Source organism: Vicia villosa, unplaced genomic scaffold (genome assembly GCF_029867415.1).
Source record: "Vicia villosa cultivar HV-30 ecotype Madison, WI unplaced genomic scaffold, Vvil1.0 ctg.000400F_1_1, whole genome shotgun sequence".
NCBI lineage: Eukaryota > Viridiplantae > Streptophyta > Magnoliopsida > Fabales > Fabaceae > Vicia > Vicia villosa.
This window is the reverse complement of record NW_026705180.1, coordinates 338,530-356,147: the sequence shown is the minus strand read 5'-3', so window position 1 is coordinate 356,147 and position 17,618 is coordinate 338,530. Positions and strand designations below refer to the sequence as shown.

The 17,618-nt window shown below is 32.7% G+C and overlaps 1 protein-coding gene across 1 annotated transcript; it reads left to right on the top strand.

Moving 5' to 3' along the window:
* Positions 1-13,120: 13,120 nt before the first annotated feature.
* Positions 13,121-17,329, top strand: LOC131627768 (flavonoid 3'-monooxygenase-like). The gene is made up of 3 exons (XM_058898626.1): positions 13,121-13,780; positions 15,980-16,423; positions 16,504-17,329. The coding sequence occupies exons 1-3, from the start codon at positions 13,337-13,339 to the stop codon at positions 17,140-17,142; spliced, it is 1,527 nt and encodes a 508-aa protein (XP_058754609.1). The 5' UTR covers positions 13,121-13,336; the 3' UTR covers positions 17,143-17,329.
* Positions 17,330-17,618: the final 289 nt, after the last annotated feature.

Sequence of the window (17,618 nt, the reverse complement as noted above, 5' to 3'; positions counted from 1 at the left end):
GAATAAAGCTTATGCTATGCAGCTTGTGTTTCCTTTCAAAACTCTCATTCATTCATTCAATTGCTAAAGCCGATTTCCTCCTTTGATTTTCGTTTTAACTTCAAAGCATAGAAGAGGCAAAGGTATTTTCCTCAACCCCCATATTCCTTTAATGTAATATATGTTTTAAGTCATTTTGTGTGTGTCAATAAGCCGTAGTGTGTAGTATGCATAAGTAATTCTTTTTTTAGTTCACATGAGTTGTTAAGTTTGCGTGACTTGATTGCTGACTGAATGCTTCATCGTCCAAATAACTTATCCTTCTTTCTTTCAGTTTGAGTTTGTTTTTGAAGTTTTTATGAGTTTATGACTGATTGTGTGTGTTAGAAAAAGTTCAGGAATGAATTTTTAACTTTGTTTTGCTTAAAAATTAGTTAAACAATATTTTCATTTTTTTTGTACTGAGTTAAAGACCTTTGTGTGAGTTAGAAAAACTGAATGAAGAGATTTTTGAATGAGTGATTTGTGAGTTTATTTTGTCCTTATTACATTACTTGAGTTAAAGTCTGGCTTTTTCCAATTTTCATGACTAAGATGCTTAAGAAAAAGTTTCTTCATGTCTCTACATTTAAGAGAAATTCTGGTTTCTAGATGCATTTAAATGCTTTTATATTTGTGTTATTTGCATTACATTTTCAAATGCTTTTGAACTGAACGGAATAAATTTTTTTAGCCCCTCAAAGTTGATTTTACATTGGTGCTTCTACACCAAAAATATTTAGCAGAAAAAAATACTATTTGCTCATCCAATTAATTCTACAATAAACAAGATTTGAATTTTAATTTATGTTAGGTTGCAAGCAATGTCATTTGGTTATATAGTATTCCAACCAATTATTTGTAATCAAATATTGATGTCATGTACTATACAGATTGCTTAAAAAATGACTTTCATGAATTTAAAATTTGTTTCCTTAATATTTTGCATTTTTCTTTCAAATGTCAACATCACTTGCAGGTTTTGAAGTAGTCCAAACAAGATCAAAACACCATTTCAACTATCCTCTTAGTTACATGCATCAAAGGATGAGAATTGACTTTAATATGTGTACGTGGTGGATTTCATGAGGGGTTTAGAAGAGATTGGGGAAGGAAAACATTGGAACTCATTAAGGGCTTACAACTATCCATAACCCTAAAAATTTACAGAATCATTTCTATTTTTATTATTTGGTTGAGGTTAAATATTGTGTTGATATAAAACTGAAACAAATACATTTTTTAGTTGGTATTCCTTTAAGCTATAAGTCTATGTAACTATCAATATTTACACATCTTTCATTAACTTGAGATTGACTACTATCCGCTAGAGTTTTTTTAACAAGTATGTTGCATATATAGTTTCTTTTATAAATAGCTAAATTATTACATTTAAAGTAACTTTTGTCCATATATAGTGTCCAATTTAAATGTTAAATATTTTGGTTGGGCTAACTAAATTCAAAACTTATATGACTTATAAGCAAACATATAAGACAGTTCAAAATAGTTTACTGAAATAACTTATTTCTATAAACTGTTTTCACTTGATTTCTATAAGTTTTTTAAATGGTGATTACCACACTTATATATTTAATTTAATATAAGACTCTGAATACACTTTAAAATGTCTAGGATTTTTTGACCCAAATAATTTAATAGTGATAGAATGATACCAAATGAATCTTATATAAGTTTTAATACAATTTTTATGTGTACTACTATTAGCAAAGACAATTTTTAATGTTATCATAGTTTATTTATAGATTATAAGAAGTTATAAAATATTTTTTAGCATAAGATTTTTATACCGTGCCTCGCACGGGTATATTCACTAGTATATATATATATATATATATATATATATGTATGTATAGAGGACGTATCAAATGAGAACTGAGAACTTTTAATAATAACCATACGATTTAAAATTAATGTCTTAGATTTCATTCATATTTTGAGAGATAATAATTACTCCCTCCGTTCCTTTTTAAGTGTCGTTTTAGAAGAATTTTTTTGTTCCTATTTAAGTGCCGTTTTATAATTTAATGTTATAATTTGTCATTTATACCCTTATTTTCTCAATAACTCCACCTCAAAATTTTCAATTAGTTATTGGAAAAAGAGAGTGTATGATTGAATTTAGTTGGAAAGAGAAAAATAAATAAGGGTATAATAGAAAAAGTAACTCTAATAATCCACTATCTTGGTTGAAGAGTTTTTTCCTAAAACGACACTTAAAAAGGAACGGAGGGAGTAATAGATAGATTCTGGTTTAAATACATATCACATAAATGAATATTTGAGCATTGATTTTAAATCGTATGGTTATTATTAAAAGTTCTCAGTTCTCATTATAGCTAAAGTTCTCATTTGATACGTCCCCTATATATATATATATATATATATATATATATATATATATATATATATATATATATATATATATATATATATATATATATGGGACGTATCAAATGAGAACTTTAGTTATTATGAGTACTGAGAACTTTTAATAATGATCGTACGATTTAAAATTAATGTCTCGGATTTCACTTAAAATTTAAGAGACAATAATTAATAGATAGATTCTGATTTAAATACATATCACATTAATGCAAATCTGAGCATTGATTTTAAATCGTACCATTATTATTAAAAGTTTTCAGTTCTCATAATAGCTAAAGTTCTCATTTGATACGTCCCATATATATATATATATATATATATATATATATATATATATATATAAAGTCATAAACTATTACTCATAATAAGTAATTTCCCAGTGTGTTCTAATTCAAGTATTTCTTCGAACGGCCAAATAACTCCTAAATGTGGTCATAATATGTCAAAATCTATGGAAAATCCTGGGAGAAAGTACTAGAAGTGTAGGTTTTAGGGTAAAGAAGATGATAGTAACTTATTCCATTGGGATGACGAGCTTTTCGGTGAAAGAGTCCTAATAGACTTGGACGAAGAAGTCGTAGATTTGATGGGTAAATTGGAGAAAGATTTTACCAAGAAGATGGAAGAAATGAAGAAAAATGTTGACGACTTAAGGAAGAAGATGGATTTTATGATTGTTGTAGTTATTGCTACATGCCTTTTCTTTCTTCTTGGTTCATGTAACAGATAGAGCATAGTTTCATGTAACACACAATTTTATATGTTCAATGTATCAACTACTATTTTAATGGATCTCGTCATTGTGTTTGTTATACAAGTGTAATGCATTTCTTGTTGAATTAATGAAGCTTTTGAGTTTGTTGTAATAAGGTTAGCATGTTTGGAAATGTTTTATAAATTGTGTTATATAACTACACCAAATTGTGCATTATGTGTCTTCCATAAGATCATAAAGAATAAGCTTTGATTTAAACCAAACCAATTGTAGATTGTCATAAACAATATCATAATGCAACATGTATTTGTCATAAAGCAATTGTAGACTGTCATAAATCTTTTGCTTAACATATTAGAATTTGAACTAATATTACAAATAAACCTTGGCCATAACAAAGGTAAATAGAGATTTGAATTCCATCACATCCAAACTTAGAAGCTAATAAAGTTGGCCTTACATAACAGGTTACAAAATGACACATTAAGTGCTTAACAAAATATGACAACTAATGTCATAACAAAAGATGGAAAATTACGTGCTTAACAAAATATGGCACATTATGTGATTAACAAAATAACAGAGTCAATCTCATTAATACTTCTAACTACTGAGTCATTATCCTTGCAATGGATTCCCACTTTCATCATGATCTAAGCTAACCATTTCCTCACTATCATAGTCCACATCTCTGCTTTCAAATTTATTTGCATTCCTCTGTGAACTAGATCCCAACACACTTTTAGGAACCAAAACTTTCACTTTGGACCCCTTGATTACAGTCTTGTTCTTATTGGGATTCTTGGATGCTATAACCTTGTATTTCATAGACTTACCATTAACCTCAACCCTATTACCATTAAGTGGTATTTCTACTTCCACTTCCTCAAATTATTCCTCTTCTACTTCAACTGCCCTTTCTTCTTCACTATCATCGAATATCATGCCTCCATCATAATCATCATCAGCACTATCAATTTCACTAAAGTCACTAAATTTATCAAAATCAGGGTTCAATACCTTGGTCATCATGTCTTGAACACCATGTTCTACCCATATATGGCCATCAACATTGTTAGACATATTGTGATTAGCAATTTCTACAGCTTGTTCATCATTAACAAAATGGGTAAACACTTCGCCCATAGTGGAATCTTCCTCCAAAGCCTAAAGCTTTCATAACCCCAATCTTTAACCAAACTAACAGCTTAAAAAAACTCCACTTATCAGAGTCTTTCCCTTGTACAATGGTTTCACTATCTCCACTGTAAAATGTGTGATTGTCTTACACAATGTTTCCCCCACGGTGAAATATGACTGTAAAAACCCCCATTTCTGCAAATACACATATTGTAAGACATTCATTATCGCAAAAAATAAACATGCAACATTCAACTCGTACGAAATGAAAAACATCATAGATAATTATACAAATCTTACCTTTTGAAACAATAGAAGCTAAAACTCGTCGCAGGTCGAAACGAAAAGTAAAGCGAAGACAAAAGAGCAATATGGATTGGGATATTTCAAACGGTAATGAAGAACCCTAATAGTTAGGGTCTAAAATAAACACGAAAGTGAATAAACAGAAATTGGGTTTGTGTTATTTTATTTAGAAGGGCAATATGGACATTCCAAGAGGCCATTAATACATGTGACATATTTTCTGAATTAAAAATAATAATAAAAAGATGACACATCATCATTTTAAGTGATGTGTCCTGACTAAGGGTCAAAGACAAATATTTTTAAAAGTTGGGGTAATTCATGCAATTCTTTTTTTTTGTAGGGGGATTTTTCAAAAGACGCCTATATGGCAGAGGAAAATAGGTATTAACCCAACTTATTATCATATATATCATATTCTTAACTTTGACAATTTGGTGTCACGTGATCCTAACCCATGGGCGGAGTAGAGGCAAGAGACTCAACATCTCAACCATAATGCCTTTCTGGTCACCTATTTCCTAATTCGAGCGTCTGTTTTCTAGATGTGTCGCCTCTTTATTAAATATGTCGTCGACTTCTAGGAAGGATCTCTTGTGGTGGGAAAGTTAGAAAATGACATGTCCTTATTCAGTCATGGTATGGAAGGAGTCATTCAACCACGTTTTCTAAAATAACAGGGGAGTAATTGTCAACTCCAGCATCCCCTCAATGATGGTTACTATTTTCAAGGGGTCTGGGATACAGACTTTGCACCATTATAAATACCTCAACATTGAAGTTGAGAGGGCCAGTCTGATTCTCACATAGAAAACCACGTATATAGTGTTTCTCACCTCCTACGTGAGCTAGCTCTCAAACCTACAATGTACCTTAAAACCTCTGACACCCCTCAATCACTAGAGGTTTCCACGTAATGTACTTTTAGCAAGTACAATTGACGTTTATCACGGGGCTCGATAAAACTAACATGGGTTAAACTCCTCCTTACTCATTGTTGTTTTCACCAATTTTTCATGAGGATGCTTAAGTAAAGCTCCAATATATTATCGTCGACACTATCGCTGGAGGTTTCGTTGGTGGAGAAAAATTTAGTTCCTCCTAGAGAAAGTACACCCGGCAAGTTTTTACACCAAACGTTATACCTGTTAATGTTGTCAGAATCTTGGGAAAAGAACGAGAATCCAAAATCACCTTCTCGAATGAAGAAGGTGTTACCATTCTTCTCCACAACAATGACCCCATGTCGTCACAGTTCAGTATGACAATTGGGATGTGAAGTAGGTGTTGATCGACCTGGTAGCTTACCAAATCTCTTGTTTTAAAGCGCCTTCTAGAGGCTCAAACTCAACCCTAATAACACCAGAGCCTTCCAAGGTTCTATGGTTGGCCTTTCAGCCGAATAGGTACAGGTAAAGAGCCACATAACACTGAAAACGATGCTCGACTTAGAGGTAAGCGCCATGACGATTTGAAGTGAAATATCTAGTGGTAAATGCCTTGTCTCCTTACAACGTCATCCTGTGAAGACCAACCATAAGCTTATTAGGGGCAGTCCTATCCATCCTTCTTTTAAGTCTCAAATATCCATTACTTGATGGGTGGTTCGGTGCAGTCAAGGGGAACCAGGAAATCTCCCAGAATGCTATCAAAGAAATATGGAAACAAGGAGGGAAAATGTCGCCCTGGGCGCCGCCCCTCATCTAGACCCACGTGACGTGATGTAGAAGTTGGGTCCCTAGATTGGGAACATGGAATGAAAAGCTTACCCCCAATAGAATACTTGAAAGAGGTCCAAATTAGCCTCTTGTGTAACACCCTTCTATACCTCACGTGTTATTAGCAATTATTTTAACTAATAATCACAACCACAAGGGTGTCACACGTCAAAAAAACATATATCCTGCTCCATATCTCTGGTTACAACAAAACATGTTATTAATTTCAAACCTTCACTTTTATGATGTTTACACGACATCAAAACACATCTGAAAATATTGCAGCAGAATCATACTTTAAATAACATAGATTGACTCAAGACTTTTAGTCTCATAATAACCTCTTTTATAACATAATTAAAAGGTTTGCATCTTTCCAGCAAACATCTTAGATTGTCTTGAAAAATTAAATAGGATTTGACATCTAACATAATAACATAATAGTTTTGGAAACTGAATGTTCGCACCAACCCGATGTTACATGATCAGAGCATAATTCCACTAAATAAAATGATAAACTAAAGGCGAGCTCAAACGGTTAGCTTCCACTTACTTCCACAAAATCTACTCCTGAGTATCTGCGCGTTATCCACATAGAGGCAACATTCAAACAAAAGGGGTGAATAATCATAATAAATTATAAAGGACATAAGATAGAATAGTTGCAACAATTATAAGTAACAAGTCAACAACGTCAACACATCATAAACTCACACCCCCAAACATCATAAGTAACTCATATACAACTTCGGTGACAAGGATCACATATAATCACGTAATTCTGACACTTTAAAATAGATGTCAATACTGATGTCCCAACACCAAAACAGAATGTCAAGACAGATGTTAAGACATCATATACTGACACAGTAATTTACAACAATTATGAATTATGCATGAGTAAATTGGAGAAGGTAAAAGACATAATCAATTGTTAACCCAGTTTGGTGAAACTCGCTTACTATGGGGGCATCCAAGCCAGGAAGAAAATCCACTATCATAATATTAGTTCAAAGTTAAACAACCTTAGTTTACAACTTATCGCATAATCAAAACCTTATGCAATTTATACCTAGGTCCTAGATATGAGAACCCTCTCTTACTTCCACAATCACCTCAGTGATAACAACAACATGAGTGACATACACAAATACAAAGAGCACACGAAACTCTAAAAGATACTAATCCTTATTCCCCGCTTCGTAATATTTTTAGGTTTAGACTCCTCCTTTTATATGCCAGTGCAACACTTGGGCTTGGATATTAAATCTAGCTATAACCTTATGCAAATCAAATAAGATCCAATCATATCTAATCAAATTTTCAAATACAAGGCAAAAGGTTTTGACATCCAATCAACAAATCAGATATTATGTTATCTCTTCAGCTTGAAACAAATCTTTAATGAATCCAATCTTCAATGTGCTGCTTGACCCACAGATGACAAAACAAATCTTCTGGAACAATAGAAACAAATCTTCTAGAAATAGAAACAACACAGGTTGTACTGTTGTAGCAACATGTCACGACATCTTGTCGAACATCTTGTTGAACTTATTATTTTACCAAAATGCAGCCAACAAACCAAATCAACATTAGCACCAAAACAACAACATCAAACTTTATCATCATAACCAGTCATTATAACACAACCTTATCTCAAGAGGGCTATAACTCATTAATGGAACATATAAAAATCAACTTCACAAACAAATTATACATAGAAATAATACTCAAATAATACACCTATCTATATCATGTTATATATTTGTGTATTAGCTTTCTAAGGCTTCAAACGGCACGTCATTTGGATATACGGTTAAAAAGTTGTGATCAAAACCATGTTGGAAAAATAGTATTTCTGGGCAAATTCTAGGTGCATGTATGATGCGTCTACAAGTGCACGGAAATATCGAAGTAATATAAAAGATTGTTGAACCCATAGAGACAATGTCAAGGCTAATGAATAATTGGATTAAAGGGAAACTAATAACTAAAACTGAAATAAAATAAAGATTAAGATGAATATAAGAAAAGAGAGACCAGAATGTGTATTACGTGTAGAAAATATATTTAGTAGAAAACATTAGCTTAAAGACTAAATTTCACACTCTCGTGGTTTTGAATAAAGTCACGCTCCTTAATATAGGATTTTGCTCTTGCTCGCCCACTTAAATCAAGGAACACGTTTTGAAAACTAAACAAGTTCTAATTGATCCCTAAAGAGCTCTTGCTGTGTTTAGCAATCAATGTCCTATTTTTAGTATCCGGTTCGACCCCCACGCTCTTGCAGTATCGGCTCAAACCTTAGGTAATTTCCCACTCTCGTGGCAAAATCATGTTATCTAACCTTTCACTCTCGTGACAAGGCTATTTAAATTTAGTTTAAAAACAAAGACCAAAACATAATTCTCAAATAAAGATTTAAGTCAACTGTGTTACCAAGTTCCATCGGAAACGACGATCCTCACATACTGGACTCAAAATAATTTAACCGGACATACTTACGGAAACAAACATGAAATTATAATTATTAACCATGAACATAGGCATAATTAGATTTGTAATGATAAAACAATATTATAAGAACAAGAAACTGAAATAATTGCAAATAAATAAACCTGGAAGTAAAGCAGACGAAATAAACTACGAACGAAATAAATCTTGAAACTTGAAAAAAGTTTGAAATAATGTCGGCAAGATTGCGATCCAAAATTCCATATATTGTAGGCCTAAAAATAATGGTGCGGTAGTTCCCCGATGTGAGAAACTACCACTTTTTCAAAGTGATTTCTGCCTAAAACTATGAGCAATACTTTTGTGGACAAATCTCCCCCCAATGTGTCTCCTAAAAATCCTTTATATAACCTCTTTTGAAGACCTAATTATCTAATTCATCGTGGAGAAAAATCAGGAGAAGGTGGACTTGGTGGAGCCAAAAGCGGAAGACCCGGCGTGGAGAGAAATCAGAAACTGAATTTGAATTTGAAACTGCTAAATTTCATTTTTGTGGCGGGGGCCACACTTCTGTGGCAAGGGTCACACTACCGTGGCAAGGGCCACACTTTTAATTTACTGCCAACACCTTTTATGGTGGGGGCCATAGGCCAAAAGTAGGTTTTTCTATTTTTTTTCTTTATTCTTCTCATTTCTTGCAAGTTTCTTGTTCTTTTTCACATTTAGCTTCTTTTCTAGCATATACCTGAAATACAATAAAATACCAGCATAATATGACATAAATAAATAAAAACGATACTAAAATACACGCGAGTCAAGTCGAATAAATGATATAATTTTGCGTTATCAATGTGTCGACACATACATGTTACAGGTCAACACATGTACTCTCGTTTTAAAGCATGTAGCATTTGTTTGCATGTGTCGACACATCTAGCCTTAATGTATAAACACATGAGTCAATGTTTTCAAAATAACTTTTTCTAAAGGCTTTGTGTCGACACATATCCCGTTCAGGTCGACATATACTGTTGTTTTCATGGGCGGAGCTATAGCCCAGCAAGCCCGGGCATGCGCCCGGGCTCAACCCCTTCTTTCGTTGTATACTCCCCACACTAATAGTCAATTTTTAGACAATATTATAGGCAAAATTAGTAATTTTTAGACAAAATTAAGGGCAAAATTAATAAAAATGGAATGTAAATTTTTTGAAGCATGTAGCGTTTGTTTACATGTGTCGACACATCTAGCCTTAATGTATCAACACATGAGTCAATGTTTTCAAAATAACTTTTTCTAAAGGCTATGTGTCGACACATATCTCGTTCAGGTCGACATATACTGTTGTTTTCATGGGTGGAGCTATAGCCCAGCAAGCCCGGGCATGCGCCCGGGCTCAACCCCTTCTTTCGTCGTATACTCCCCATACTAATAGTCAATTTTTAGACAATATTATAGGCAAAATTAGTAATTTTAGACAAAATTAATAAAAATAGAGTGTAAAATTTTTGAACAAAATTTTCAGACAAAATCAAAGACAAAGATAGTAGAAACAAGGTGTAAAATTAATAAATACAGGGTGTGAAATTTTAGCCCAGGCTCTCTAAAATTTCTGGCTCTGCCACTGGTTGTTTTAGGATGAAAACTCAGTTTTTAATCATTTAAACACCAATTTACATACCACTAACTTATCCCACAAATTCATATCACAATAACTCAAATTTTCTACTATTTTAACATCCTAATTTCATCCATCATGTCGTGAAATCAATTTATTCGCCAATTCATCCATTCATGTCAAATCAATTATGGTTCATGAAATACATAAATCAACAACTAATTTACACCAGCAACTTCATCAAAAATTTCATAAATACCACATATGCACACAACATCAAGATTAATGATTTTGTATGTTCATCAATGTTCATCACAAACAAATATCAATCAAAAGAACTAAAACCCTACATCTACCCTTCTCTCATATCAATCATAATTGAGAACCATTACCCACACTTACCTTAGATTATCTATAGGAATTGTTTCTAATCTCACTATGGATGGATGCTCCCTTGATTCCTTTAGCCCTAGCCTCTTTCTCCCTGCTCTCAACTTTTCACGTACCCTAAAAAAGATCCTTTTCCCCTATTTTTCCTCTTTTCTAGTATCACTAGACCCCTACTATGTTTTTCCTCATCTTTCTTCACCTATTCTCATGCAATTACCTCAATGCACTTAAAATCTTTACACATCCTAATTTATTTTATTTTCCTTATTATTTTAATTACTAACAACATAAACTATTATTTAAATATTCTAATATATTTTCTAACCCAAGGTCTTACACCATCACCAATAATCTCATCAACAAAATAAATCACATAATTATTCATAAATAAACACATAATTAAAACAATTCTAAATTGAGGTGTTACACCTTGGACCACCAAAATGGGCATCTCCCTGTCTGAATCGAAAGAAGATGATATGGTCACTATGCTTAAGAGGAACATCGACTTATTTGCATAGGCACCTTCGTATATGCTAGGAATATATATCATAGTGGTATGTCATCGTCTCACTAATGATCCCACTGTGAAGCCAAGATCTCAAAGGAAGCACAAGGTTGGCGAGGGGAAAATAACAATTATTGATGAGGAAATACAGAAGCTGGAAAGGGTAGGTTCCATAATAGAGGTAAAATATCCATCATGGATGGCTAACATTGTCTTAGTAAGGAAGGCATCAAATAAATGGCACATGTGCATCCACTTCAATGGCCTTAACGATGCATGCCCTAAGGATCTATAACCTTTACCCAATGTAGATTTCCAGATTTGACGGATCTTCAGACACAAAATACTGAGTTTCATAGGTTCCTACTCTAGATACAACCAGATTATGATAGATTCCATAATGAATGATTTTCACTTTGTCCCTTGAAATACATCAACAATGCACCCACTTCACCATATCTTAATGGATGATTTCTTTTAGTTCGAAGGTAATTCTTATGGTCTTGTATTGTATTACCAACAATATTTATTCCTCCAACTTGCTTTGACACATACTCGTGAAAATCTTTTGGTTTTAGTCCTGATGCATCAGCCAACATAATTTGTGATGCTTGTATCTCATAAATGCGTCGAGGAGAGAGAATCATATGAACATATCCCGGTGGTTGAAAAGGGTGATTATGTTCAGATACAAAGTCAACAACCTTGTATTTTCCAAATTTTCTATCAAGTGAAATAACCATATGTGATTTACATCTGGTTCTAGTTTCTGCTCTAGCTTGTTTTGTCGAGTGCTCTCGTTTGTCAATGTCCCATTTTCCCTCTTTAAAGCACGAGAACCTTATTGAAGTTAGAATTCCATCTATTTTGCTTTTATTACCATATTCTCGACGAATACCAAATCCAATTCTCCTACTATACTCATTATAAAATTCATAGGCGACCGCCTCCGATTAAAACTCCATTTCCAAGTGTGGTGCATGATCAACTAAATTCTCTTCACTATTTGACAAAATACTTTCATGGATATTGTTGACCCATTGAACCACACCGTTAAGAGTTGAATTTAATAACTCATTAGGGGATTCTGATGACAAAAATAGATTCAATGTGTTAAATATATAAATTCAATATACTTTTGTATATGAATTAACAGAGGAACATTTAAAAAAAATAACTTTATAGAATGAGAATGAGGCGCCATGTTCACTGTTATTTATCGCTCTTCCATTTGCATTAAACTCAAACATCTACACAACACGAGACCGCGACGACGATATAACCCAATAGATGCTACCAATAATAAGTGGTTTCTGACTGGTGTGATTTTGATTAATATGCTTGAAGAAGATGTCATTGTTGTGAGTTTGTTCCTCTAACATTTCCGAAAATATTTCTCACCAAAACTATTTCAGCATTATGTAAAATGTTTTTTTTCTCTCTAATATTGATATAGATTTTATTTATTAAACATAAAATATTAATAAAAATCTTAACCATTGATATTATTTTATGCCACTTGTCATTCAATTAGACAAAGAAATGTTGATGTCAATTTTTTTAGAAAATGGAGATGATTTAGACTCCTTGTGTGATTAGGTTTGTTTTTTCCTTCTTTTTCTTTTTTAGTTTTGTTTTGTTGACCTTCCCTTAATTGGACTTTTGTTTTTAGTGCAATGTTCTTATCATTAATATATTGTGAATTTTGTGAAATTTTCCAAAATAAGTTTAAATAAAGTAATTATATATTTACACTAGCTGTCCATATAATAAATCAAATAGCATATCTGTCCAATTCATATATATTGAATTATAATAACCATAAGTAAACACATGCCAAACCCGTCCTATATCCCTCTCTTTCTATATATTAACAATTAGGTTGTGCTGTGTGTGGCACTATAAAAATGCATACACTCTAGAATCATCACACAAGGGTTCATCTCATAGCATTAGCAATTTAGCAAATTCATGCCATTTTAAACTCCATGCCATTCCACAATATGTTTTAGACAAAATTGCACTCACATAGACAAAACCACAAACACAAAACAAGCATGTCTCCATGGATCATTATCTTTGTCACAATTGCTGCATCGATTCTCATTTACAAGCTCTTAAACCTCATTTCAAAGCCTTCCTCACGTCTTCCACCTGGGCCTAAACCATGGCCGATCGTCGGAAACTTACCTCACATGGGCCCAGTCCCCCACCACGCCCTTGCCGCCTTAGCTCTCAAACACGGCCCTCTCATGCACCTCCGTTTGGGATTCGTCGACGTGATAGTCGCCGCTTCCGCCTCCGTGGCGGAGCAGTTCTTAAAGGTTCATGATGCTAATTTTTCTAGCCGGCCACCTAACTCCGGCGCTAAATACATGGCGTATAATTATCAAGATCTTGTCTTTGCTCCCTATGGCCCACGGTGGCGTTTGTTGAGGAAAATATCGTATGTGCACATGTTTTCTTCTAAGGCTTTGGATGATTTTAGCCACATTCGGCAGGTTTGGATCTTTTTTCCTTTCGTTTTCACGTGAAGTTATTTTCGTCGTCTTTATAACAATATCGTTATTTTCAAAGCCCCGGTACCTACCACTTTACCCCCAACAGTACGTAGATGGCACAGACCGGTGAAAAACTTATTTCTATCTCTCCACTTTTGTACTTCTGACACGTAGGAAATTGTTTTACACACAACCAATGACAGAATTTTAATTAATTAAAAAAATAAATTACAGAATTTTTCTCATTCCTTCATAATTTTAACCACCATGAATCCAATTAAAACCAAAATTAAAATTAAAATAAATTTAAAAAAGACTCTTTTTTATTGGTTGTGCCTAAGAATGTGAATTTAGGGTCGTGTCCATACAAAAATTGCTCATACCGAAGAATACTTATAATTAAATATTATTAAATATTGTAATATACGGGAGATCCTTATTACCAATACTTTTTCTTACAGTTATTATCAAAAAACTTATCGTTGAGAGAGTTGATAAGATAAGATGAATCTCTCTAAATAAAGTATATTAAGTTCAATTATCATTGCGGGTTGATCTGCTTGGATGCTTCTCCTGTCTGTTTTTGTATGTCTTGTTGTTCTGCTGGAAGCAATATTGCCATTTGTTTATTTTGTTGAATTCTTTCTAATTTGTTTATTTTGGTGGTTTTCACTTTTCTATTAATATATTATTTTATTATTAATATATGAAAGGAAACCTGATTAAAAAAATTGGAATAATTTTCAAATTTTTCATTCTAATACAGATTTTTCGAAAGATCTTTTAATACACTATAAAAAAAATCATTTTGATATTATCTTTAAGCACATTGAAACACAGAAAATGGTAGGTAAACTTTTAAAAATGAGATGTACATGCATTAAATTCGGTAATTATTATGCTTGTAGAGATAGTTTACTTTTCTCTCCTCTATGTTTGTTTTGAGTTATGACTATATTTGTTCAGTTTTTCTTTTTTATTCTCAGATTGTCTTTTCCTGGCATCTTTGCTTTTTTAGGGAATGTTGGATTCCTCTTCACCATGTAGTTTGTATCTGCCTGAATAAAAATGAATATCTTTTACATTCATTTTTATGTATATAGTAATTATTTCCAACTAAAAAAAACTTTAAACCAATGCAAAAAAACATGTACATCCATAAATTTATTGACTGCTGGTACATTTTTGGAAATAATTCAACTTAACATAAACCAAAATATATGCTGTACATTGGGCTTGTTTTGATTTATTTTTTAAAATGATTTTTATAGTGTTATATAATTTTGTGTAAAAAAATTATAAAGAAATTTTTTATTAAAGTTTCAAATGAAAATTTTGTTTAAATATTTATTTTTAAAATATTAATTTATGTATTTCATCTTTTTATTGAAACTTTTTTTGATATCAAAATTTCAAAAAAAATCACTTAATTCTAAAACTATTTCAAATAGATTTTCATAAAAATCATTTTTGAAATACTATTTTTTTAAAAAAAATTAATTTTAAATATGTTAGTCTTGAATACTGTTTGTTTATTGTATAAGATAATAAACCTAATGTTTCAATTTAAAAAAAAAATATAAAAAAACTTATAATATTTTAAAAAATAATTTTATAATATTTATTTTCTTACCTCTGACCACGCTAACTACCCTTCCAAGATGTTACTTAACTCTTTTTTAAAACCTCCACCAACCATTATTTTTCATTTTCTTTTTGACACCAACCATTATTTTTTTCTTAGTGTGTGTTTTAAATGAAAATATTTACTTTCAAGTGAAGAAGTCTTAGTCCTTAATCTATTATCTTCGAAAAGTCCAAATAAAAGTCATCGTTTTGAAAACTATCTATACACGTTTCATTATTTTAAAAGATGAATAATATTATATTCTGTCTTGAAGATAAACAACAAATAATGCTTTTTTATAAGAAAAAACTTGCTATGCATTCATCAAATTAAAAACGTTCAATCAAAATCAAATTGGACGTTTCGGAATTAAACTTAGTATTATTAATTAAATTATAAAATAAAAATTTAAACCTCAAATTCACTTTAAATTTCCAGTTACAAAAATTTAAATATAATTGTTAAACAATAAAATGCATTTTTTTTTTTTATCAATGTAGTGAAAATGAACTAAACTCCCTAGAAATGATGAACTTAAGTTTGAACTAATTAATTCTGTCACATAAATGCAGGAAGAGGTAGCAAGATTAATCCGCAATTTGGCAAGTTCTGGATCCAAAGCAGCAAACTTAGGACAACTGCTAAATGTATGCACAACCAACGCATTGGCAAGAGTAATGATAGGACGACGCGTATTTAACGACGGCAATAGTGGTTGTGATCCTAGGGCTGATGAGTTTAAGTCTATGGTTGTTGAGCTTATGGTATTGGCTGGAGTTTTCAATGTTGGTGATTTTGTTCCTGCTTTAGAGTGGTTGGATCTTCAAGGTGTGCAAGGCAAGATGAAGAAATTACACAAAAGGTTTGATACATTTTTAACCAGCATCATTGAGGATCACAAGGTTTCCAAGAGTGAGAAGCATAATGACTTGTTGAGTACGTTACTGTCACTGAAAGAAAAAGATGATGAGGATGGAGACAAAGTTAATGATACCGAAATCAAAGCTTTACTCTTGGTATGTAGACAATTGATTCATGTATTGTTTTCAATACTTTCGATTATATGGATTTAATAATTAATATATCTGGTCTATAGAACATGTTTGCAGCTGGAACAGACACATCATCAAGCACGACAGAGTGGGCTATTGCCGAGCTGATAAAAAATCCTAGACTTATGGTTTCTGTTCAAAAGGAGTTGGACGCTGTTGTGGGTCGAGACAGGTTGGTCACTGAAATGGACTTGGCTCATCTTCCTTACTTAGAGGCTGTGGTGAAGGAAACATTTCGACTTCATCCATCGACGCCTCTTTCACTCCCACGCGTTGCAAATGAGAGCTGTGAAATCTTCAACTATCATATCCCTAAAGGTGCAACTCTGTTGGTTAATGTTTGGGCGATATCGCGTGATCCTAAAGAATGGTCCAACCCATTGGAGTTCAAGCCGGAAAGGTTTCTCCCCGGTGGGGAGAAGTATGATGTTGATATTAAGGGAACTGATTTTGAGGTGATACCTTTTGGTGCTGGAAGGAGAATATGTGCTGGTATGAGTCTTGGACTTAGGATGGTTCAACTTCTCACAGCGACTTTGGTTCAAGCATATGATTGGGAGTTAGAGAATGGGTTATTGCCGGAAAAACTCAACATGGATGAAGCATATGGGCTAACATTGCAAAGAGAAGTGCCTCTTTTGGCCCATCCTCGTCCAAGGCTTGCGCAACATTTGTACTTGTAGTTATCATCGTTTGGAGTTTGGCTTCATGCGCTTTACGTTTACCCAAGTCTTAATAAAGCAAAAAAAAGTTGAATCTCTAGTTGTTTAAATAAGGATGCTCTGGACTAAAATATGGTGTTTTATGATGTGTGTTGTTTGATCGACATAGTTTAGTCATTTATTAGTAGTTATGTTTTGAGGATTTCTACCCATTGTTTGATTTATTTGTAGGTATATTCTTCTTGCATGTAAGCTTTGAATGGGCCAGAGAGGACAAGTTCTTTGAGACCAAGACTTCTAGGGGTTGCTTTTCCACCCTTAATGGTGAAGAGTTATCCAAATGAAAATCGAAACTGTTCTTCTAAAAAATCGGAAGTATATTTTCATACGCATCACAAATGGTCAAATACACAACATTCGTTAGTGAGTCACGTCTTTATTTTGTCAAAATAATAGTCTAGAAGTATAATTTCGGAGGAGAGACTAGGCATAAGCAA